Consider the following 24066-nt stretch of genomic DNA (forward strand, 5'->3'; position numbering starts at 1 on the left):
AGCCCATCTAGTCCAGCATCCCGTTTCACACAGTGGCCCACCAGATGCCACTGGAAGCCTACAGGCAGGAGTTGAGGGTGTGCCTTCTCTCCTGCTGTTACTCCCCTGCAACTGGTATTGAGAGGCATCTTGCCTCTGAGGCTGGAGACGGCCCACAGCCACCAGACTAGTAGCCATTGGTAGACCTGTCCTCCATGAATTTGTCCAAGCCCCTTTTAAAGCCATCCAAGCTGGTGGCCATCACCACATCCCCTGGCAGAGAATTCCATAGACTAATTATGCGCTGTGTGAAAAAGGGCTTCCTCTTGTCGGTTCTAGATTTCCCGACCTTCAGTCCTGGTTTGCAGGGCTGCTCAACCTCAGCCTTCCTGCAGGGGTTGGCCAACAACTCCCATAATCCCTAGCTGTTGGCCACTATGACTGGGGATTATAGGAGTTGTAGTCCAAGAACAGCTGGAGGGCCTAAGTTGAGCTGGCCTGTAAGGCCTGGGGATCAGTGTTGGCCCTGATCCACCCTAAGTGCTGCTTCCTGGCTCGACACATTGTTTAGGCCAGTGTGAAGCTTTGGCCAAAGCTGAATCCTCTGCCTGGGAGGACCGTTCCCACCATGCCCTGCTGCGCTTTGTCCAGGGAGTGCTCCTTGAAGGGAAATGGAGCCCTCTTGAACCCCAGGCCCCTTCTTGGAAGGCATGCACAGAGCTCTGGGGAAGTGTGGCCTTTCCCAGCACTTCCTTCCTATAAAGGGCTCCCTCTCTCTGAAAGGGCCCTCCCAGCTCTGAGCAGAGCAGCGTACTGTCTGGAGGTCAGCCTGGGGGGAAATGGCTCTCGCATGGAAGGTTTTTTGCTAAAGCCCCCCCCCCCACTTGAAAAACAGTGAAAATCACTGGCCTGGAAACACATGTATTATTTGTTCAATTGTATGACAAGGATGGGGCTGTTGCACAGTGGCAGAGCATCTTCTGTGCGTTCAGAAGGTCCCAGGTTCGATCCCTTGGTGTCTCTCTCCAGCTACGGCTGGAAACGACTCTTGCCTGGAACCTTGGAAAGCCGATACCAGCCTGTGCAGACTGTGTTGAGCTAGATCAGGCCTGCTCAACTTAGCCCACCCCCCGGCTGCTTTTGAACTACAACTCCCATAATCCCTAGCCACAGTGGCCAATAGCCAGGGATTGTGGGAACTGTAGGCCAACATCTGCAGGAGGGCTGAAGTTGAGCAGCCCTGAGCTAGATGGACCAATGGTCTGAATCTATAGAAGGCCGCTTCCGATGTTCCTACGGGACTCATTTGGAGCTGGGGGAAAGGGTGAATGGAAGGACTATGGTGGAGGTATTCCATTCAGCGGCCAGAATGCAGAGTGCCCACCCTCTCGGTTGGGTGCCTGTGTCAATTTCCATGTAACCAAGCATGCCAGGTTTTAATTTTCCCAGGCCTGGCTTTACTATGTCATTTGTGCCTGTCACAGAGTGAGCAGAGCTTTATTATTTGGAGTGCACTCGGGAGAGACAACCATTCACATAGGACATTTAATACCCAATTCCCCGATACAGATATTGGGAAACAAATTGAGCAACTGGGAGTCTCTTTTTAGGAAGTGGGTTTAGATGCCACCACTTGTACTTGGGAGCACTGCGGGGGAGCAGAAAGCCCCGTGGGGTTCCAAAAGTTTGGGAGCTTTGGACCCCTGTAAAGTAAAGTGTGTGACCTAGTGACCACAGAGCCCTGTGGTTTTCTTTTGATAGAATACAGGAGGAGTTTACCATTGCCATCTCCTGCACAGTATGAGATGATGCCTTTCAGCATCTTCCTATATCACCGCTGCCCGATATAGGTGTTTCCCATAGTCTGGGGATACACCAGCGGGGATTCAAACCAGCAACCTCTTGCTCCCTAGGCAAGTCACTTCCCCGCTGCGCCATTAGGGACCCCTGTGCTTCTAGTGAAAGGTGCATTCATATTCTTACTGTTGCTTGAGCCCCTTTACCTTGGGGTCACACAGTGTCTGGGGACGCATCCTGCCCTCAGATTGCTCCCTCTGGCATTGTCTATGCCAGGGTAAGCAGACTTGGTTTTCCAGCTGTTGTTGAACTCCAACTCCCATCATCCCCAGCCTTTGGCTAGAAAACCACTCTATATAGTCAACTGCATTTGTTGACGATTTGCTGTTGACAGTAAATTGTGGCTGGGGATGATGGGAGTTGAAGAACAGCTGGGAGGCCAAAGTTGCCTAGCCTTGGCCAGTGTCTTCCTGTCTCTTCGTTCTCTCAGCTCATCAAACGGTCGTGACATCTACGATCTAAGAGTCACGGTTGTGCCCAGTGACGTTCTGTAGGCCTGGCTACCTAATGCCCTCTGTGGCCAGTGTAGGCATTTGTCTGTTCCTTTTCCAAGTCCTATCAGATATACAGGCCCAGCCACCTTGCCTGTGGTTCCTCTGGTCATGGTGCAGGTTGAAAGAAAGCTAAAACACCTGCTTGGTTTTTTTAAAAAAAACGGTGTAATATCAAATCCTTTTAATCAGCCGTTGAGATCCTCTTCCTTAAAGGCTCTAAATCTCTTCATATACAGCTGCTTGATTAGGGCACCTTACGGAGAGACCTTTTTTCCCCCCTTTCCAGCCCCGTGTCAAGCCCATCATCACTCTTAGCAGAATCCGTAGCAACATCTGAAGTGGAAAGCACAGACGTAATGGACAAAACCGTACCTGAAAGAGAAGATGTGCAAGGTTAGTAGAGGACCTTGTTGAATGTCTGTCTTGGCTGGCCATATGGAGATGACAGAAAAGCTATTCTTCTGGTGGATTTATTGCTGGGTGCCTGATGGGTGGGTGAATTGGGTGCATTTTGAGCATGGCAGTGGCGTGCCTTGGTCCGATGGCATTTCCTACTGCCTGTGCTGAGCGGACAGACACTACAGGTGCTTATAATTTGGTCCTCGAAAGTGGGATGCAGCAGCAGTGTGGTAGGATTCCCCACACAACCTTATTAAGCATTCCGGAAAGAGGCAAACGGCGTAGATCCTGGAAGTTCCACTGCACCAGAAATTTAATCTTCAGAGCTAGGCTAATACAAAGAGATTTCACAAATCCCATCACTCGCACACCTGCAGCTTTTGATCTCAAGGCCAGAATGTGTTTCCATCTGGAGAGCTGGTCTTGGGGAGGAGGAGAGCTGACCTTGCAGTAGCGAGCATAAGTGGTCCCCTTTCCTAAGCAGGGTCTGTCCTGGTTTGCATTTGGATAGAACGCTGCATGTGAACGCTGTCTGCTGTGAGATCTTCCCCTTTGGGAGGGGGCTGTAGCTCCGTGGAAGAGCGTCTGCATGCTTGCATGGAGAAGGTCCCAGGTTCAGTCCTCAGCATCTCCACATGGGGCTGGGAGAGACTACTGCCTGAAACCTTGCAGAGCTGCTCCCATTCAAATGCAAACCAGGGTGCACCCTGCTTAGCAAAGGGGACAGGAAAGCTAGTCTTGTGGAGAGCTGGCCTTGTGGTAGCAAGCATGATTTGTCCCCTTAGCTCAGCAGGGTCTGCCCTGGTTGCATCTGAATGGGAGACTTGATGTGTGAGCACTGTGAGATATCCCCCTCATGGAATAGAGCCACTCTGGGAATTGCAGAAGGTTCCAGGTTCCCTCCCTGGCAGCATCTCCAAGATAGGGCTGAGAGAGATTCCTGCCTGCAACCTTGGAGAAGCTGCTGCCAGTCTGTGAAGACAATACTGAGCAAGATGGACCAATGGTCTGACTCCGTATATGGCACCTTCCTCTATTCTATGTCTTGAGAGGTTTCGTGTATAAATATTTCTGTATCCAGATCCCTGCCTTGGGCTTCAGTATTTTCACCCACCCAGTGCATTTCATTTCATGAGAAACTAAACTGTCCAAACTTAATTTGCCTCACTTAATTAGAATTCACTTTCCCCACCATATAATTTCACCGAAAAAGGCTATGCCTGCAGGGGTTTTTGATAATCTCAGGGCTTTCTTTTTCTTTTCTTTTCTTTTTTGGCAACAAGTAGAATGACCTATTAGACAGATTATTAGGCAGATCATCATGTGGAGAATCTTATCTATGTGGTCACTAAGAGTCAACACAGACTTGACGACACTTATTTATTTATTTTTATTTATTTAACACACTTATATACCGCCCAAAACGCAAGTCTCAATCAATCTTAATCAGCCTAGGTCTTCAGGCATGCTGTGTTTGGTATAGGACAGAATTCTGAAAGGGCAGCTGCGTTCTTTCCTTGCACCAAGACAAGAGTCCCGAGGCACCTTTTAAGATTAACAGATTTATTGTGGCCCTGGTTTCCGCAAGCTCTTGCAAGGTAGCTCATGCCACGGGAAATCTGTTACTCTTTTTAAAGTGTCTCAGGACTCCCTGTTCGGTGCGTTTTTTATAAAAAGGGGGGAAAAAAAGGTATTCTAGGAAATTCCACTTAAAGTTCTTAAACAGCACATGACAGTGATAGAGCAGAGTCAGTGAATGTTGCGGCCTGCCACTGCCCTTCAGACACAGCTGATAGTGAAGATGCTGGCAAAAATCCCATGACATTTTCAGAAAAACGGAGTGTGCTCCATCCCATATTTAGGGTGAACTGTTAGGCAGCATGTGGTTAATCCACAGGGCCATCTGTCACACTTACGTGCTTCAAATGGGGTGAAGCAGGGCTGCATATTGGCTCCCTTCCTGCGTAATTATGATCTCAGTTCGATGGTCCAGGCGCTTCCTGACCCGGACTTTCAGCCTCCGAGATTGGCTTCCTGCCCTGTTAACATGCAGATGGTAGTGGTATCCACACACACACCCCGCCCTTTCTCGGCAGTAGGGCTGAGGAGACCTCGCCGAGCCTTTGCCACCAACTGTTGCTCAGAGGGGAAGTTGGCCATTAGGGTCCAGCACTGGGGTGGGGGGTTGCTTTAAGAGCGGGGGGAGGGTTTACTTACCCCTCCCGCCGCTTTCCCGCTCTGGCGCCCGTAATTTTAGTAGTAATAAATTACAGGCGCTAGAGCGGGAAAGCGGCGGGAGGAGTAAGTAAACCCTCCCCCCGCTCTTAAAGCAACCCCCCACCCGAACCAAACCGCCCAGGTCCGGACCGGTCCAGAGGCCTTTAGAATAGCCTCCGGACCGGTCCGGGCACATCCCTATTGGCCATCAGTTATCCTAAAACAGAAGTCATGATCTTTACAAGGAGCCTAACTAAATATAGATGGCAGACAAATGGCCATGACATAGAACAGGTTAGGCTGCATAAATATTTTGGGGTTGTCTTCCAGGCCTCTGGCTCCTAGAGGGGGGCTGGTCTTGTGGTAGCAAGCATAAATTGTCATAGGAATATAGGAAGCTGCCCTATAGTGGGTCAGACCATTGGTCTAGCTAGCTCAGTATTGTCTTCACAAACTGGCAGCGGCTTCTCCAAGGTTGTAGGCAGGAGTCTCTCTCAGCCCTATTTTGGAGATGCCGCCAGGGAGGGAACTGGGAACCTTCTGCTCTTCCCAGAGTGGCTCCATCCCCTGAGGGGAAGGTCTTACTTACAGTGTCCACACTTCCAGTCTCCCATTCATATGCAACCAGGGTGGACCCTGCTGAGCTAAGGGGACAAATCATGCTTGCTACCACAAGACCAGCTCTCCTGTCCCCTTTACTAAGCAGGGTCCACCCTGGTTTGCATTTGAATGGGAGACTACATGCATGAGCACTGTAAGATATTGCCCTTAGGGGATGGAGCCACTCTGGGAAGAGCATCTGCATGCTTGTATGCAGAAGGTTCCATGTTCCCTTTCTGGCATCTCCAGATAGGGCTACCTGAAGCCCTGGAGAGGCCGCTGCCAGTCCATTTAGACAATACTGAGCTAGATGGACCAATGGTCTGACTCAGTTGAAGGAAGCTTCCTATGAGGGCCAGATTGCCCATGTCACAGAGACTGCCCAAAGAAACGTTGCAGCAATCCTCAGGTTCTGTTTTTCAAATGGAGGGTCGTTTATTCCCTGGCAAGGTAGTTGCTCAACTGTTGTATGGATCACAAGCCTGTGTTTATATGGTTTTTCTCCCCCTGGAGGTGGTCTAGTCAAAGTTTTGAACGCTGTCTTCAGAGTATCATGCTGTGTCCCCCAAAGTTGATCTCTGTGTGGAGTCGTGGTCAGTCTCATTACAGGCAGGAGCCTGATAAAATAAGATCAATTTCTGGCTCAACATTTTGTCCTATGGAGCTGGCCCTGTAACCCTGACTGACAGCTTCCATTCAGGCTGGGTGACAGTTTTAGAGGAGGAACCCCAGAGTTGCAGTCTCTTCCTCTCTGTCTCTCTCTTTCCCAGCCCTGTTGTCTCTGGGTTGTTCTAAGGCTATAAAATGACACATTTGGGAGACGGGATTTGCCAAGGAACAGGAGTCTGGCCTCCTGATGTTTGGAGGCTGGAAACCTTAGTAAAGCTTTCTCCCCAGCAAACTATCTTTACAATCCTGTAACATCAAAGTAAGAAAAGAAAGGTGGTGCACCGTTGAGTCAGTGTCGACTCCTGGTGACCACAAAGCCGTGTGGTTTTCTTGGTAGAATACAGGAGGGGTTTACCATGGCCATCTCCCACGCAGTATGAAATGATGCCTTTCAGCGTCTTCCTTTATCACTGCCGCCCGATATAGGAGTTCCCCATATTCTGGGAAACACACCAGCGAGGATTTGAACCAACAGACTCCTGCTCTCTAGGCAAGTTGCTTCCCCGCTGCGCCATTACTGGAGAGCTTTTACCTTCACATCAGCAGTACTGGAGGGGAGATACCTCCAAATTCCTGGTGCAGATCGGATTTGTCTCTGCCAGATGGGAGGGGTTGAAACTGTGGGCTGTGTGATATTATATTGCCAGTTTTATAGAGACCTTGGTTTCTTTTTTATCACCCCAATTTCAAAGAAATTCCCAGGCAGGTCAGATAAATTTCATACCTCTCTCCTTCCAGACTCCGACACGGACATTATTCTTAATGTTGCAGACTTTTGCTCCAGGGTCTGCTCCATTAGGATTCAGATGGTTACATCTGTAATTCGTTTCCCTGGGGAAGTATTGGTCTCTGAGTATTGATCTAGTGTATCTGTAGTATTGTAAATGGATGTGATGTAAACTATAAGCTGTATTGGCTTTTCTGTACCTCTGTATTTTCGCCCACCCTGTCTTTGTTTTTCTGGTCTTAGACTGTAATAAGCTTAATCTGAACTTAATCCTGTGTTCTTCTCTGTTTAAAAGAGCAAGAGGATTTCTAATATTCAGAACTACAAACATTACTACTGTGTTTTAAAAGAGATTCTGTTATGACCCTTAGTTAGCATGTATTGTAACTGAAGGTCCATCACAGCTACCTCATCCCTGCCTTGAAACCAGTTGTGGATAGTTCACAAATTAAACTAGATCTGAGGTATAAGCCAGGTTCTTAAGATAAGAAGGGGTAATACTTAAGGTGTCCTAGAGTAGGTGAAAACATTCACTTTATTTTCTCCTTGGCCCCATCTCACTAAAACACAATAGGATCCCTCATTGATTTCCACATGGAAACCAAAGTGTCTTTTCTTTCATCTTGTTGCATTGATCACTTCCTGTCACGTGTGTGTGTCTTCCGCAGGTCCTCCCAAGTAACACCAGCCTTGCAGGGTCTACCACCCAAGCTTACTGAGTTTCTGAAAAGTCGAAACACAGATTTCCTACCCCCACAGTGAAGTCCGTGGAAATATGGCCGCTGGGACGGAGCCATTTCCAGGGCGGGAGGGGAGGGGGAACCGTTTGCTGGAGCTCAGCTTTCCAGCCTGATGCACATTTGCTGGAACAAGCTGTACTTAGTTCTGTGAATATTGGGGAGTGGGGGTGGGGGGCGGACTTCAGCATTTGGAAGCCTCTAATTCTTGTAGTGCTAAGAGGTATAACTCCTGTGGGTCTTGGAATACTTTCAAGCGACTGGATATCTGTGCTTTGTGTGCGTTTCTAGAGATGCAAACCAGGACTCCAGACAATTGAGTGGATGGAAATGACTCTGCAGTACTCGCGGAACGCAATCTTGTCCGATGTGTAGGGGCCCAGGGAACACCTTGAGACTTGTGGGTGGCAGGGGAAGGCACAGAGTGGTGTCACTGGATCGCTCTCTGGAAGGCCCAGGCAGGCTTTCTCTTTGCTGCTAAGTCCCTGTGGTGTGTCGTGGCGCATTTGGCGCAACCTGCCCCTGCTGGGTGTGTCTTTCCCCCCTCTTTCTTGCACACCCCCACACATGCCAGAATCACACAAACCAGGCCTATGTTTGCTTGATGCTCCTGACGCACGTGTTGTTAGCGACACAGTGATGGGGAAGCATCTTTGCATCCTTAGCGCCCTCTAGTGCAGGGCTAGGCGACGTGTGGCTCCTCAGGTGTTGCTGAACTACAATTCCCATCATCCCTGGCTAGATTCGTTACCACCGGTACGTCCGGTGGCGACTCGGAACCGGGCCTTTTCTGTAGCTGCTCCTGGTCTATGCAATGCACTCCCGGCAGATATCCGCAGTTGAGGCTTGCTGTCGGCCTTTAAGAGAGCCCTAAAAACTTTTCTTTGGTCTGACCTTCCAAGGCTTGTAAAGTGGTGGTGTTTTTTTAAAAAAGTATTTTAATTGGTTTTAATTGTTTTAATATTGTTTTTAGCACTGTGTTTTGAATTGTGTGTTTTTGTCTTTTAAAAAGTTGTTGTCCACTGCCCAGAGCCTCTGGATGAGGCGGTTTATAAATGTAATAGATGATGATGATGATGATGATGAAGAAGAATTGTGTCTGGGACTGATGGGGAGTTGTAATTCAGCAGCATCTGGAGAGCTGCATGTTGCCGCCCACGGAAAAGCCTGAACAAAAGAGAGTGAATCAACCAGGCAACATGGGGTGCAAGACCTGTATACAGAATTGCTAGAACTCGTCAGCTTGTTTACACGTCCGTCCTGTTCATGGCTAGTTTGCTTGTTAATGGGCAATATGGGGAAGACACACAGGATGACTTTGTAAAAGTCTCTAATGTGCTTTCATAAGATCTTCCTGACTCTCAGTGGCCTTGAGTGGGTGGGAACTCTCCACTATAAAACGTTCTTGGTGAAAGTCGTGTTCTCTCCAGTTGACATTAGAAGTAGACTTCTGCACAGAACATAGGATATTAAAAAGCATCATGCCTCTGCCTTTATTTATTTTGTTTTATTTTATAAACACATTTTTATACTGCCCCAAACGTATGTCTCTGGGCGGTTTACAACAGAATAAAACAAAGTAAAACAAAATGAAAAATCGTAACACATTACAACAATTTTAAAAATCGTTAAAGAATATTTTAAAACAGCATTAAAACAAAACAATATTAATTAAAAGCTTGGGTGAACAGATGCATCTTTAAAGACTTTTTAAAAGCTGTCAGAGATGGGGAGGCTCTTATTTCCCTAGGGAGTGCATTCCAAAACCTCAGGGCAGGCAGCAGAGAAGGCCCATCCCTGAGTGGGCACCAGGAGAGCTGGTGGCAACTGCAGATGGACCTCTCTAGCAGATCTCAGTGGATAAAGCAGATCTTTATGTCCTTTCCACCCATTGCTTCAGAGTTTCCTATAGGATTTGCCCCCGAAAGGTGGTTACATTTTGGACCTGGATTCTCAGTAGCAGCTTTTAAAAATATATATATACTTTTCCTCCCTGAGGGCTATTTGCCATAGTGCATCTGGGTCTTAAATGGCATGGGATAAGAGGTCATCCATGTGTCTTCATGCCATTCCTGTGTGTTCACCTGTTTTTCTAACCTTTTTCCTTTCTGAGTGCTTCTTTGGTTGCAGTTTCCTCTGTACTAGAAGAATCATTGTTCGGAGTCCCTAGGCGCTTTCGCAATGCAGAGAAATTGGCAATAAATTGCTAAGAGGGTGGGATGAGGTGGGGGGAGTTTTGCTCGAGCGACACGGAAATGGAAAAAGGTCGTTCATCTCGTCAGTGTCCATCCGTCCTCCTTTCCGCCATAATCCCAACACCTTTCCTGTTCTGTGTTTCCAGTCAATCACTTCCCTTACCAATCCTTCTTTGCCAGCAATGCAGCCCCAGCAACCACCCCGGTATGTTTGCAGAACTGATAAACTCCGTGTTGTAACTCTGAACTGTAGATCATTTAAAAACAAAAAACAAAAAACTCTTTAACAACTGCAGACCACTCTAAAGCTGTGTGCACAACCGTGTATGTGTGAGTGCGTGTGTTTAAAATACATGTCCCATTGAACAACCAGAACCGACGTCAGTGGACCTTGCCGAGTCAATTTCAATAGACAGTACCGGAGAGGAATTGTCGATGGATAACTCAGACTTACCTGACACTACCAGGGGCTCAGAAACAGAGTGTGATTATGACGCGAGCGTAGAAAATAATATAGATGACCCGGATTTCCCAGATGAGAACGCACGCGTGAGAACGAAGAGGCACAATACAGATCTAACCCTAAACACAGTAGGTAAGTGAGTCTCATTGTTGACATAACGCTGTTATGTTACGACAGTGATTCCCAAACTGTGTGCCGCGAAAGCGGGCGGAATGGCGCCTTTGGAAAATTAGGCCGCCATGTTGGATCCGTCCACTGCACAAGAAGGCGCCGTGCAGAATTGATCTCATCCTCCACCACCCTTCTCTGCAGTATCGGTAGCAACGTCCCCTTAAGAGAGGGAGTAAAGATGGTCAAGATAGCATAGCTTGCACCACAGCTGAAAGGCACAAGGGAAATCCCAGATGCATCACAATTGCCCAGGAAGGAGCCCTAGTTGGGTAAAGAGGACACCAGAGGCTGTGCAATCTAGACTCTTATGCAGTTGCAAAGAGGATGCCTATCACGTTATACCAGAACAGGCGGGCCGTGGCTCTCCAGCTATTGTTGAACTACAACTTGCGGGGATGATGGGAGTTGTAGTTCAACTCGCAGGGATGATGGGAGTTGTAGTTCAACAGCTGGAGAGCCAAGGTTGCCCACTCACTGTGCCCTAGAAGCAAATTGAGACAATATATCTGTATCTTCCCGAGCCTGACTGAAGCGTACCTCCAACTTTGATCCAGAAAACCCAGAACCTAGTAGTGTCCCAGGCATCTCAAGTTTGGGAAACGCTGGATTATAAATTAGGCAAAGTAGACTAGACACTGGAAACTCCCAATTCTGGTAGTTTGTGAACTGGGATGATCCAGCACTCTTTTATTCCTGTTGATTTCAAGGGCATATATCTGAGCACGCTTTTAACGTTTTCACTGGAACCAATAGGGTTTCAAAAGTGCTCCACTCTCTGGATCGCGCTCAGTTGACAGCGAATCAGACCTCAGGCATTTCTTGCATCCTTACCCACCGCCATCGGTCTAGATGTCACCCTCTCTTAGCAAATGTCTAATCTAACATGCTTCTGCTACTAACTATCTGTAATACTTGTGTGCATGATTTTAGTGGGGAGGGAGTTCAAAATTTAACCAGTGTGTGAAACTTTTCAGCATGCTTCTGCATTCAATGTCTGATCTCTCCAGTGTCACAATCCTTCTCTAATAATCTCTCTCTCTCTTTTTTCTACTCATACCATCATTTGCAGCCTCAGATCTTTCAGCTTCATCTCGTTCCATAAAGAATAAGGGTGCCACAAATTAAATAACACAAGTTTTGATCATCTAATGTACTTGCTGTTCTCCTCCTCAAACATGCTTGTGGGTGGCTACGGGCCCCTGCGGCTTGTGTGTGTCATTTCTCCTCTTGCCATCCACGCTCTTCAGCAGGGTTGCACAACGTCAAGCCTCCTGCAGATGTTGGAGCTGTTGGCCACTGTGGCCGGGGGCCCCAAAAACAGCTGGAAGGCCAAAGATGTGCAGTTCTGCTCTCCAAGATGAGTCTTCCCTTTCCCTAGGATCAGAAGAGAGAGACCAGTAGACATAAGATACAGGGAATCTTAGACAACCTCCAAAAATCTATTTTAGATATACAGGCAAACCTCGTTGTTTGCGGGGGTTCTGTTCCTTGCCTGCTACCGTGAGTAATGAAACCGTGAGTAAGAAAGCATTATGCCTGTGGGGAAAGGGGGGGCTAGGTTCCAGAATGGACCAAAAAGGTGGAAAAAACCAGCAAAAAACTCTGAAAATAGTTGAAATTCTTTACAAAAACCGTGCTCCCTTGTGCTCAGCAATGCCCCCCTCCCAAATCTGCGGAATGCCCCCCAAACCATTAAAAAATTGCAGGAAAAATGTGGTATGTTTTTAAAGAAATGAGCCACAAAATGGCTTCTCCTGTCTCTTCCTGTGCTCTTCCTGCCCAAATGGTGGCCGGAAATGACCCCCGCGGTCACTTCCAGCCCTCTAGGCACCGCAGATACGTGGGTTTTAATCCTTTTGTATCCACAGATAATGAAACTGGGTGTCACTTAGACACCCATAAATACATGAAACCATGGCTATAGAGTCTGCGTCTAATGAGGTTTGTACCCCATGCCCAGGTCCTGTGTCGAAACACTCCTGAAGCGCACAGTCTACCCAGGTGTGTTGTTGGGGCAGGACTGCCCAAGCTTCGGCCTTCCGGCTGTTGTTGGGCTACGGTTCCCATCATCCCCAGCCACAGGAGGACGGGGGTTGTAGTCCAACAGCAGCCAGAGGGCTCAGGTTGTGCAGCCCTGACCTGAGGACATGTGAGAAGCGATGAACCTGAAAACCGCCTCAGTGAGAGAGGACTTCAAAGGACCGTTGGCCTAGGGGCCACTTAACGTGTGACATTGTCCAGACCAGGGGTTCTCAACGTTGGGTCTTCAGATGTTATTGGACTTCAACTCCCATAATCCCTTGTCATGGTGGCCTTTAGCTGGGGTTTATGGGAGTTGAAGTCCAATAACATCTGGGGACCCAACGTTGCGAATCCCTGGTCCAGACGACACACACAACCTGGGATGCCCCGAGGCTAAAGCTGTACAGTGTGAGTGCCACAAAGACGCGTTGGTTTGTCAGGGAGCCTGGCTTGTGCATTTGGGGGAGCTCAGCTTGCAGCTCCGGGAGTGTCCGGGTCCACATGCGCCAAGGAGCCTTCGGCCAGCAGGTCCCCACCCACCCAGTGATGAGAGCTTTTGAAGCTGAAGGGAGTTTTCAAAGCCGCTTGATACTGGGAGGTGGGTTGTCGACATGAAACGGAAACCAAAACAAAGCCCCACTGTTTATGTGTTCCTAGAATAATTCTTGGGATCCTAATGGTTAGTCTCTTGTAGAGCCTTCCGGGTAAGGGGAATGGGGTGATCGCTCAGTGGAAGGGCCTCTGCTTTGCCTGCAGGAGGTCCCAAGTTCACTCCCTGGCAGCATCTCCAGGCAGGGCTGATAAGAGACTCCTGCCTGCAAACTTGGAGAGGCCGCTGCCAGTCAGTGAAGACAATACTGAAGTCGATGGACCAAGGGTCTGACTCAGTAGAAGGCAGTGTTCTAGGTAACTAAAGAGGTAGGACTGTGGCTCAGGGGTGGAGCATCTGCTTTGCATGCAGAAGGGTCTACGTTCAAGGTGTTTGGTCCTGCGTTACGGGTGTTTGTGCGAAGAAACAAAGGAGAGGCTTCCCCATACCATATGCAGAGGGTCTGTTTTGCAGTGGTTGAGCCAGGGCTGGGAAAGACCACGACCTGAAACCTTGGAGAGCCACTGCCAGTCCGTGCAGTCAATACTGAGCTAGACTGACCATGGGTCTGACTCAGTAGAAGGCAACTCCCTATATGCCTCGGTTGGACTTCAAAAGAGTGTGTTATTTAGAGAAAGAGGAGTGAGTGAGTGAGGTAGAGGGAGGGGTGTGTGTGTGTGTGTGTGTGTGCGCGCGCGCATGCAACATAAAAACATAAAAAACAGACTTTTATGCAACATAAAAACAGACTCAAGTACTACATAGATGCGCACACACATGCGCACTCATGCGCATCTATGTAGTACTTGAGTCTGTTTTTATGTTGCATACCTAGGGACCAGTGTTCTCTCTAATTTTTTTTCATCTGTGTGTGGAATGAGTTTTGTTCTGGGTGGCAGTATCAAGGCAGTGTGTGCGCGCATACATGCAGAATGGGGCCTTACCGATTCAACCTGAGCAGGATCTAAAATTGACTGAGCGGACACACACAAAATGTGTGAGCATGTGCACGCCTTAGAGGGAACACTGCTAACGTCATCTAGTGAGATCATGGCTGAGGTGCAACTCAGAATAGGGGCTTGAAGCCTGCATCCTTAGCTGCCACTTTACACCACCTCACCAGTTAGAAGATGGGCCTAGAATCCTGTGCTGTCCTTTATCCTGCTGACAAACTCAACTTTCACTTCCAGGGTTGCATTTCTCAAACCCGGAATACTTCGGGGCACAGTTGGTTTGCCTTGGTTAAAACTGGACACACTTTTGCATGATGTGTGTCATTCTCACCGCTCGCACCAGGAACAAGGAGGGCAGACACCCTCTTTAAACTAGCCTCGTGAGCTTTTAATGCCTTTTGCACTTTGCCTTTCTTGGCACCCATTCATTCATAGGGGAAGGTCAGTACCTTCTAGGCAATAATATTGAACATTATAGCAATAGTGGGGCCATATCGGAGCCATGCATCTTTCTTGGGATGATGTCTCTTCCCATATATTAGAGAGTAGGGAGAGAAAGGCTATGCATAAGTCTCCCTGTTCCAATGAAATGGGGCTGTAGCTTAGTCATAGAGCATCTGCTTTGCATGCAGAAGGTCCTATGTTTAATCCCTGGCAGCATCTCCAGGTAGGGCTGGGAAAGATTTTTGCCTGAAATCTTGGACAGCAGCTGCCAGTCAGTGTAGACTGTATTGAGCTAGACGGACCAAGGGTCTGACTCTGCCTAAGGCAGCTTCCTATGTTTCCTATATTAGTTTTGAATGTGTTCAATTTCCCTTTTTCAAAATATTTAACATATTTTTTATTTTTACATTTATATCCCCCTCTTCCTTCAAGGAGCCCAGAGCGGTGCACTACATACTTGAGTTTCTCTTTCACAACAACCCTGTGAAGTAGGTTAGGCCGAGAGAGAAGTGACTGGCCCAGAGTCACCCAGCTAGTATCATGGCTGAATGGGGATTTGAACTCGGGTCTCCCCAGTCCTAGTCCAGCACTCAAACAGAGCTGTAACTTAATACTTATGGCAAATTTTCCTTTATCCCATTAAGTTAAGAAAATAACCAATTAAAATGGTAATTCTGTAGATATGTTCTGATTATGTCTATTCTAATATGTAGCACATTTATTCCAGTTAAGAGAACATTTAATTCTTTGCTTCTCTGCTTTCACAGGATCTCTCTAAATGAGTTAATTTCCCAAAGTATAGCGTTTCCCGCATGTGTTGTATAATTGGGTCAATTTAAATCCTTCAATTTTTTTGCTACCTTGATTCTAACTGTTAATGAACAGGAGACTAATTCAGGGATGGTTGCAGATGGGTCTTCCTCTGTGCGTCCAAATATAAACTGCAGTGATGCCAGTCACATGAGGCTAACCCTTTAATACAACCAGATATCTCTTCCTCCATATGAACCAAGTATGTCCATCACCTGTATATGAAGAGAAATAGCAGATATATAAATCAGATGCTTGGAGATTAATCTCACAATTTTTTACAGGAGTTAGATACCAACTCTCTAGAATTTTGAATGACTTTTTTTAGACCTGTTAAAATCAAGCATCTGATATTTGACTTCCATTTATCTTCCACTGTTTGTTCCCCATAATGGCAGTTACATTTTTCTTTCAGCTGCTGAGTCTTCTTTTTTTGCATCTAAATCTAATTATAACTCATTATACCCTTAACGTATTTTATATAAGCCCAGACCTTCTCGAATGGAGCTAAATGAATGAAAGAAAATGAAGGTTTTGACTCTTCTTCAAAATGTCATAAATTTGTTTGGTAAACCTAACATTATCAATGTACTAATAGGTGAGTCCCGTCGTTGACCAAGCAAAATTATTTTGCATAGATTACACTTAAGAGAAAGTTTAAGTAATTATATATACTAGCTGATCCCGCACAGAGCATCTGTGTGGCAGTACACTCCCCCCACCTTCTGCCCTACTCCCCTCCCCACAAGCCCTGGGTTGCCAGGACGCATCCCCACAGAGGCACATCTACGAGAATTAATATAATAGATGTAACAGATTTTTTTTTATTAATGTGCTTGCCAATTATTAGTGAATCATTAGCAATTCAATAATTGAATAATTGGCATATATGGTAAATTTGAGTCAAAGTACATTTGAATCAAAGAAAGATTTTCTGCTTCTCTTGGGCATGATGTTTTTAAATTATTGATCTGATTATCCATGTTAATCATAAGTTAAAATCTCATTATATTCAGAATTTCTTCTTAAATACAAAAGCATTGTAAAGCTTTTCTCTAGCATATTCTGGTGCAAAAAAAAAATTAGTGCATTTAGCTATCTTCAGTGAAAAGATCGTATATGCAAAAAGTGGTATCTGTAGATCATTGGGAAGTGTGACTTTATTTTGCAAAAAGCAACAAACAATTTTTTCAAAATAAAGGCACAGTGTATCTAATAAAGAGAACATCAGTGTTAAAGAGACTCTCCAAGTTGCTAAACATAATTCTGATAGCTTAATTTTCCCCTCTAGCAGAATGCCTAGCATTGCCCAGCTCAAAGTTTGGGAAATGCTACAGCCAAGACATCACAGTACCCGGCGTGCACTATAAATCCTGAACAACTTGTTACTTTATCCCTGTCTCACCTAATGTACTCTGATATAATAAACCCTTTGATAAAAGCCTCCTGACATGCTGAGAGGTCCCACCGGTTACCATTTTTCATCTGACTTTTGCAGTTAGCACTTGACACTTCTGCATTCCATATTCATTTATCTGTCCTGTGGCAGACTCTGGGCAGAACCTCCAGGAGTTAATCTCCCAGTAGTATTCTGCTGGATCTTCTGTTTGTTTACTATGTGTAGAAAGAGACCATTTGTCTTCTGAAGTTCATAGGTAAGAGGAAGGCGTGTAAAGCTGTAAACGCTGCTCCACCCTCTTCTCGTTGGTTTTACTTTCTTAAAAGTGTGTTTCTAGCCCATCTCTCTAACTAAAACAATGGTCTGGCTCGGTAGAAAGCAGCTTCATATGCGTATATGTTCACAACAAATAAGTAAATAGCAGCAGCAGCAGAATAAACATCGGCAGAAAGTAATCGGTACGTTACGATAGCACCGAAAGCCCTCTCAAATTTTTGCCCTCTGTCGGGAGAGCTGGTCTTGGGGAAGTGAGTATGAATTGTCTCCTCTGCTAAACAGGGTCTTCCCTGGCTTGCATTTGGATGGGAGACTACATACGAGGCCTGTACAATATTCCCCTCAGGGGATGGGACCCGTAGCTCAGTGGAAGAGCATCTGCATATTCCCCTCGGGATGGAGCCACTCTGGGAAGAGCAGAAGGTTCCAAGTTCCCTCCCTGGCAGCATCTCCAAGACAGGGCTGAGAGAGATTCCTGCCGGCAACCTTGGAGAAGCCGCTGCCAGTCTGTGGAGACAATACTGAGCTAGATCGAATAGTGGGCTGACTCAGTATATGGCAGCTTCCTATGTCCCTATGTACAGTTAAGCACATGCAATTGCATTACCTGTCTGAACAGAGGAAGCTGCCTTCTACCAAGTGAGACCCTTGGTCCATCTAGCTCAGTATTGCCTACACTGACTGGCAGCGGCCCACCAAAGTTGCAGGCAGTGGTCTCTATGAGCCCTACCTGGAGATTCTGAGGCTTGAACCTGGTACCTTCTGCTTGCAAGCATGCAGATGCTCTTCCACTGAGCTGTGGCCCCATCCCCGAAGAAGGATATTGCACAGGCTTCACGTGTGGTCTCTCACCCAGATGCAAGCCAAGGTGGACCCTGCGTAGCAAAGGGGGCAGTTCGTGCTTGCTTCCCTAGCGTAGTAACTTCAGAACAGCCCTTTGACCAGCCTCCAAACAACTTTATGGCATAAGCTCAGATAGGTAGCCAAACTGAGCACAAAAGCTTCATCTAACCACAGTAGGAAGCTGCTGGATGCTCCCAGCTGTTCACAGACCAAAACGGGGGTGGGTGGGGTGGGGTGGTTGAAAGATATATAAATGCAGCACCTGTCAACCAATCTGCCTTGTTTAATCGAGGCTCTAAAACCACGCAGAACATTAATTCAGCCCTTTTGAAAGCTGACCCACTGGAGTCTGAGCTGTGCAAAGGAGGTTTGCCTGGTATGGAGGGGAGTGTGTCCTTGCCGCTCTGGCAACTTGACCTCCTCTCTGCCTCTGCCGATCAATGTGACATTGTGTGGGTTGCAGATGGATGTATAAACGACCGGTTGTACAGCCTTGGCTGATGATTCTGTTTTATTTCCAGCCATTCTTAGCCACACTCTCTGCCCACAGTGCCTGAAGCGGCATCCAGTTAAAATGGCATCCAGTTAAAAGGTTAAACACGATCGGAGCCATACAGAACGCATCAGCGATGTAGAACAATAGCAGACACCTATTAAAAATAATCTGTGTAGCAGTTTGAAATGGAAGCAGTTGAGATTGACACAATCTCAAAAAGCCGTGTTTTTACCGGTCACCTGGAGGCTGTGAATTAGTTGCTGCTGGTGTACAACTTTGCATTAAACTACACAAGAAAGGATCTGCTGTGCACAGTTGTTGCTGAGCAGCAGATTGGGATGTGGCCGGCTTCGTCTCCCTGCCCCACTTTCTGGGACACCGGGCGTTAACCGTCCACACTGGCGCCCGTCTCCTTCTTGCCACCGCATCAGTAACAGACCATATGTGGGGTGGGGGTGTGCAAGTCTGCAGTAGGGCAGGAAGAATGAAGAAATAAGTCTTTTCTAGGTGCGGGTGTGTTTAGCTCTTGTGGCTGCAAGGACGAGCTCGGATGCGCACTTACAACTGCGTGCCGAAATCGCCGGTCCGAGAGTAACCGAATAAAGGCCAAGATAGACGGGTTCTGTGACTCCCTGTGTTTTCTGCTGTCGCCAAAAGCAGGCACGGCAGGAGGAGGGCGATTTGGCTCAGGGGACTGTCATGAGGGGAGGCTGGGGTCTCACTGGGTGGAGAGCCAGTGGTGTGGTAGCGAAGCAGGGTCCGCCTTAGTTTGCACCCCCTTAGGGGATGGGGCCGTAGCTCAGTGGCAAAGCATTTGCCTGCAGAAGGCCCCAGGTTCTGTCCCTGGCAGCATCTCCAGGTAGGGCTGGGAGAGACTCCTGCCGGAAACCTTGGAGAGCTGCTGCCAGTCAGTGTAGACAAGACTGAGGTAGATGGGCCAGTGGTCTAACTTGCTGTGAGGCACGTTCCTATACAAATTCTCTTATTTATGGCAATTCTCTTACTTACCGTATTTGCTCAGTGATAGAGCATCTGCTTTGCATGCAAAAGGTCCCAGTTTCAAACCCTGGCAGCATCTGCAGGTAGGACTGACTGACTGCTGCCAGTCAGTGTAGAGCAGGGTTTCTTAACCTTGGGCCCTCAGATGTTGTTGAACTACAACTCCCATCATCCTCGGCAACAAAGGCCATGACTGGGGATGATGGGAGTTGTAGTCCAACAACATCTGGGGGCTCATGGTTAAGAAACCCTGGTGTAGACAATACTGAGCTAGATGGAGCAATGGTCTGACAGAGTAGAGAGCAGCTTCCTATCTTCCTCGTTATCGTTTTGGAAGGGAACGGCCTCCTCCTTTACCGCATATCCCAGCTCCTCCTTTCCAATGGTGTTTAGTTCAGAGGGGTGTGTGTGTGTGTGTGTGTGTGTGTGTGTGTGTGTGTGTGTGTGTGTGTTGTTGGGTCAGTGTCACTTCTTTCAACGTTTTGTAAGACATCAAGCTTTAAAATCCTTTTCCTCCTTGGACAGCAAGGCTGTTCTCATTTCTGCCTCTCAGTCCCACCTTCGAGCACCTGGGCAGAAGAAACCGCTAGCTAACTGACTTGACAAATTGAAGTCGTTTGACCCCCAGTGCAGCAAAGCTGTTTGCAAGAAAAGGACTGAAGCAGCGTTGCAGGGAGGAGGCGGTTCAGCACTGCTGAATCAAAAGTGGTAAATTCGTACAGGGAGTGAGTCTGTGTTGATTTTTAACCCGAGTCAGCTTTTATTCCTGCTGCTAGCAGACATTTTGCTGGAAACCCAATACATACCTTGTGCTTTAAATTTCACAAATTTCACAGCACAGCCCCATTTACAGAAGTCCCAAGAGAAGGAATGAAAAAGTCAGCAACTGCTTCCGATGTGCTGTTTTAGGTACCTTTGGGATGCCTAGTGGAATTTTTGATAACTTCTTCCTTTGAATAATAGACCCACCTTCAATGCCAAAGGGACTGTAGCTGGATAGCAGAGTATGTGCTTTAACGGCCGGGCCCAGGTTCAATCCCTGGCATTTCCAGGTAGGGCTGGGAAAGACCCCTGGGAAACTCTGGAGAGCCCCTGTAAACCAAAATGGGGCAGCGGTGGGGAGTAAGTCAGTGTAGGCAGTACTGAGCTGGATAGACCAATGGTCCAACTCGTTATAGGATGGGCCGTATCACTTCCACATGCAAAAGGTCCCAGGTTCGGTTCCTGGCAGCTGCAGGTAGGTCTGAGAAAAATTCCTGCCTGAAAACTTGGAGAGCCGCTGCCAGTCAGTGTAGACCCTCCTGCAGATGTTTGCCTATAATCCCTGGCTATTGACTGCTGTGGCTGGGGATTATGGGAGTTGTAGTCCAAAAACAGCTGGAGGTCTGAAGTTGTGCTGCCCTGGTGTAGACAACACTGAGTGAGATCCAAGACTCACTAGAAGGCTTCCTCGCTCCACGTAGATCACCTTCTGCTCTTGAAAGTCACCTCCGTTTTCAAAATGGGTTTCCTGTGGGGCATTTGTGTTGGAGAGGGAGGGGACTGCTGTGCAAGAAACCCAAATCCCGATCCCCACTTGGGATGCACGGAATGAGTTCCATGCTTCTTTGGATCCTGGCACTGTGCGCCCAGGGCCACAGCTCAAAGTCTGAGCACATGCTCTGCATGGAGACCTCTTCCAGTTGAACGGATCTTGAGTAGTCAACGGGGACAGCTGCTGCCTGGTAACTTAGAGGGCTTCTGCCCGCCAGGGTTGGAAGTCGCGGGTTAGATGGATCAGTGGTATAAGTCGGCTTCCTGTGCGTGGAAACTTGGCTGCTTTCCTTCTGCTCCATTCCTATCTTACATCTGTGAGCGTCTTCCGTGTAGTTGGCTGTTTATCTCCCAAGCCAAGAGAGCCATTCTTATGCTGTGGTCTGTGGATCACCAGTGGTCCTCAGATCACAAGGCTTTGAAGAGTTGAAGGTTTCCTGGATGTTTCTACCACATCCTGAAGAGGCAACCCACTTCTCTTTTTCAATCAATCAATAAAAATTAAAACGCTGAATCAAAAAGTCACTTGAGAAGTGCAAGTGGCCATGCAGTGAAGGCATCGGAGAAATCCCCGGCTTTGCACGTGGTGGTGCTTTTTTTCCTCCACCCCGCTGTGTGTTTGTATAGTGTAGTTGGACTGTGGTCACAGAGCACATCAGCAGGAGCTGGATTTTTAAAATATGGATACTCTCCGCCGTCCCCTCCCCTCCCGGATCCTTTCCATGTACTGGTTGCAAGGTAAGCCAGCGTGGTTCAGTGGTTGGAATGTTGGACTAAAACCGGGGAAACCTGGGTTCAATCCCTGATGGATTTGAACTCTGGACCAGACGAGGGAGACTCAGGTTCAAAACCCTGATGGATTTGGTGGTGGTGTTCAGTTCGACCCCGAACAGTCGAACTGAACTGGTTCGGTGTTGAACAGGTTCAGGGTCGAACCTGTTTGCACATCCCTAATGTACACCCTGTCGATTCTGTAGCCTCAGGGATATATATAACATTAAATGTGTGTTGCCTTTGTGGTGATGTGCTGTTTTTTCTGTAAATAGCAGTTTCAAGGGGGAAAGGCTTAACCCAGGGGTTTCTCAAACTTGGGTCCCGAGATGTTGTTGGACTGCAACTTCCATCATCCCCTCCCACAATGGCTGTTGTGGCTGGGGATGGTGCGGGTTGCAGTTCAGCAACGCCTGGGGTCTCAAGTTTAAGAAACCCCTGAGTTAACTCCTGGTCCCAGCACTGCCCTCTCAATTAAAATTGCCTCCCTTTAAAGCTTCTCTTTGCCTTGGGCAGGAAACTGTTATTGCCTCCAGTACATGTTTTGTGCTTGGTGGGTGGTGCTGGGTGATTGTTTCCTCAGGACCATGGCATAGAGGCAAAGGTGGTTACCCCCCCCCCCACTAAGACTAGTTTATGCATCAAGATGGAGTTTATCAAGCCCTTTCTAGGCTATCACCGGTGTTTTGCACATAAGGTTGTTTTTTGGTGGGCGGGGAGGGGGGGTACATAAATTATATAGGTTTGACATGTAGTGCAATCCCTGTGGAGTGCCTGCCATTACTCACATGAGCCATTTAACATAGACTACCATTCCTGGTTTGAACTCTGATTGCTCTTCATATGAAGCTCCATCTCCATCTCCATTGCATTCTTTTTCTCATGACCCAGCAGGGAGATTAAAGCAAGATTATCAGTCCACATCCTTTAAAAGAGAAGTGTGGTGCTACGGTGTTACTGAAGGATAAAGAGATCTGGATAAAGTTCTGGGCATGGCCAGGTTTATGGCTTTGAAGGAAGAGGAAAGAAATGCACACACAGAGACAAATTCTGCATTGAATCAAAGTTTGCCAAGCTTCTTCACAAGCATAAGGATCTGAAATTGCAAAGTTGGCTTCAAATCTGTCTTGTTCTGTGTGCTTTCTCTATGCATTTTTAAACTTATGGTGATCTTCCCCCTCTTAGCTTCAGCATCAGATAGCGCAGAGCCTCCCTCTGAAGAAAAAGACAAGTCACTTGACAAACCAAAACAGAAAAAAACTCGCTGCTTCATGTGCCGGAAGAAGGTTGGTCTTACTGGTAGGTTCTTTCAATTTCTCATTCGAAAGTTGTGCAGCCGATACGAAGGCACCATTGAGCTACAAATTAATTATGGTTTGAGGAGCTCACTTCTGCTAATGCAAAGTGAACCCAGGCCCTTGATCAGAGTCCCTTTTAATCTATATTTCACTTTTTAAAAAAAACAAAACAAAACACCAGCTTGCCTTTATGATTTAACTTCCTGCACCCCCCTGCAGGAAAGCGCTTGCATCCTGAGCCAAATCACCAACTGCCAGGGGCTGGAACAGAATGCCACATTCTAATTTTATTAATAATAGATGTATGCTGCGTTTCAACAACAAAAATGAATTCTCAAAGTGGTTGACATAGAAAAAGGAATGGTGGTTCCCTACCCCAAAATCTAGAGAGGGACAGAACTGCACTTGTGGGAGCATGATTTTTTCCCCTTTGCTAAGCAGGGTCCTCCTTGGTTTGTATTTGGATAGGTGACGATCCGAAACCCTGGAGAGCTGCCGCAAGTCAGTGTAGACAATACTAACCTAGATGGACTCGGTGGAAAGGCCATAGTCCGTGTAGAGCATCTGCTTCCCATGTAGACGGTCCCAAGTTCAATCCCTGGCATCTCCAGTGTGAGGGTTTGGCCGCAGCTGGCCTTCAGTCTAACCATTTGCTGCACCAAAAAGACTGTTAAACCTGTGTGACTGCTTAGGCTTACAGTCACTAAATCCTCTGTCATTGGAAAAACAAGACCAAAACTTAGTAGTGTGGTAAAAATGGCAAGTAGTCGTGAGGTGGGACTACAATAACTGACAGAGACACCAGAAAATATATTAAAACCTAGAACAGGTTTACTTGTGATAAAAAGGTTTCAAAAATTCAGTACAGGAACAGTAGATGAAAGATTAGGTTGGCAAGAGTACAAAAATTACAAGTCTGCTAGTGTTCTAGCCTTCTGGCTCTCACAACACTCAGCAGGAAACAGTCTAACAGAACGCTTCTCTCACACAGCCCTCCTCACGCTTTCCTTCCCCTGGGCTGTAGCACCATCTCCCTTTTTATTCAGTTCTCAAGGGATACCTTGGCCAATGAGAGAGTTTGTTACCTCAGGCAGCTAGAACCTTCTTTCTCTGCCTGGAGACAAC

At 47.3% G+C, this 24066-nt stretch overlaps 1 protein-coding gene and 1 long non-coding RNA gene across 9 annotated transcripts in view; one reads left to right on the forward strand and one right to left on the reverse strand.

Moving 5' to 3' along the window:
- The window catches only part of ZFAND6 (zinc finger AN1-type containing 6), an 87263-nt gene that overhangs the window by 56916 nt on the left and 6281 nt on the right, over positions 1-24066 (forward strand). For 7 of the 8 annotated variants that reach the window (XM_053272800.1, XM_053272806.1, XM_053272801.1 and 4 more), the window contains exons 4-6: positions 2617-2723; positions 10248-10469; positions 22829-22942. In XM_053272800.1, coding sequence (XP_053128775.1) covers positions 2617-2723; positions 10248-10469; positions 22829-22942 — 443 coding nt within the window. The remainder of the gene's footprint in view (positions 1-2616; positions 2724-10247; positions 10470-22828; positions 22943-24066) is intronic. The other variant, XM_053272807.1, reaches the window with a different exon arrangement.
- On the reverse strand, positions 11772-23970 carry LOC128335051 (uncharacterized). The gene is made up of 3 exons (XR_008311492.1): positions 23464-23970; positions 15377-15541; positions 11772-11882 (listed from the first exon to the last, which is right to left on the reverse strand). It is a non-coding gene; the product is annotated as an uncharacterized LOC128335051 (long non-coding RNA).

The sequence above is a fragment of the Hemicordylus capensis genome, chromosome 10 (genome assembly GCF_027244095.1).
Source record: "Hemicordylus capensis ecotype Gifberg chromosome 10, rHemCap1.1.pri, whole genome shotgun sequence".
NCBI classification, from domain to species: domain Eukaryota; kingdom Metazoa; phylum Chordata; class Lepidosauria; order Squamata; family Cordylidae; genus Hemicordylus; species Hemicordylus capensis.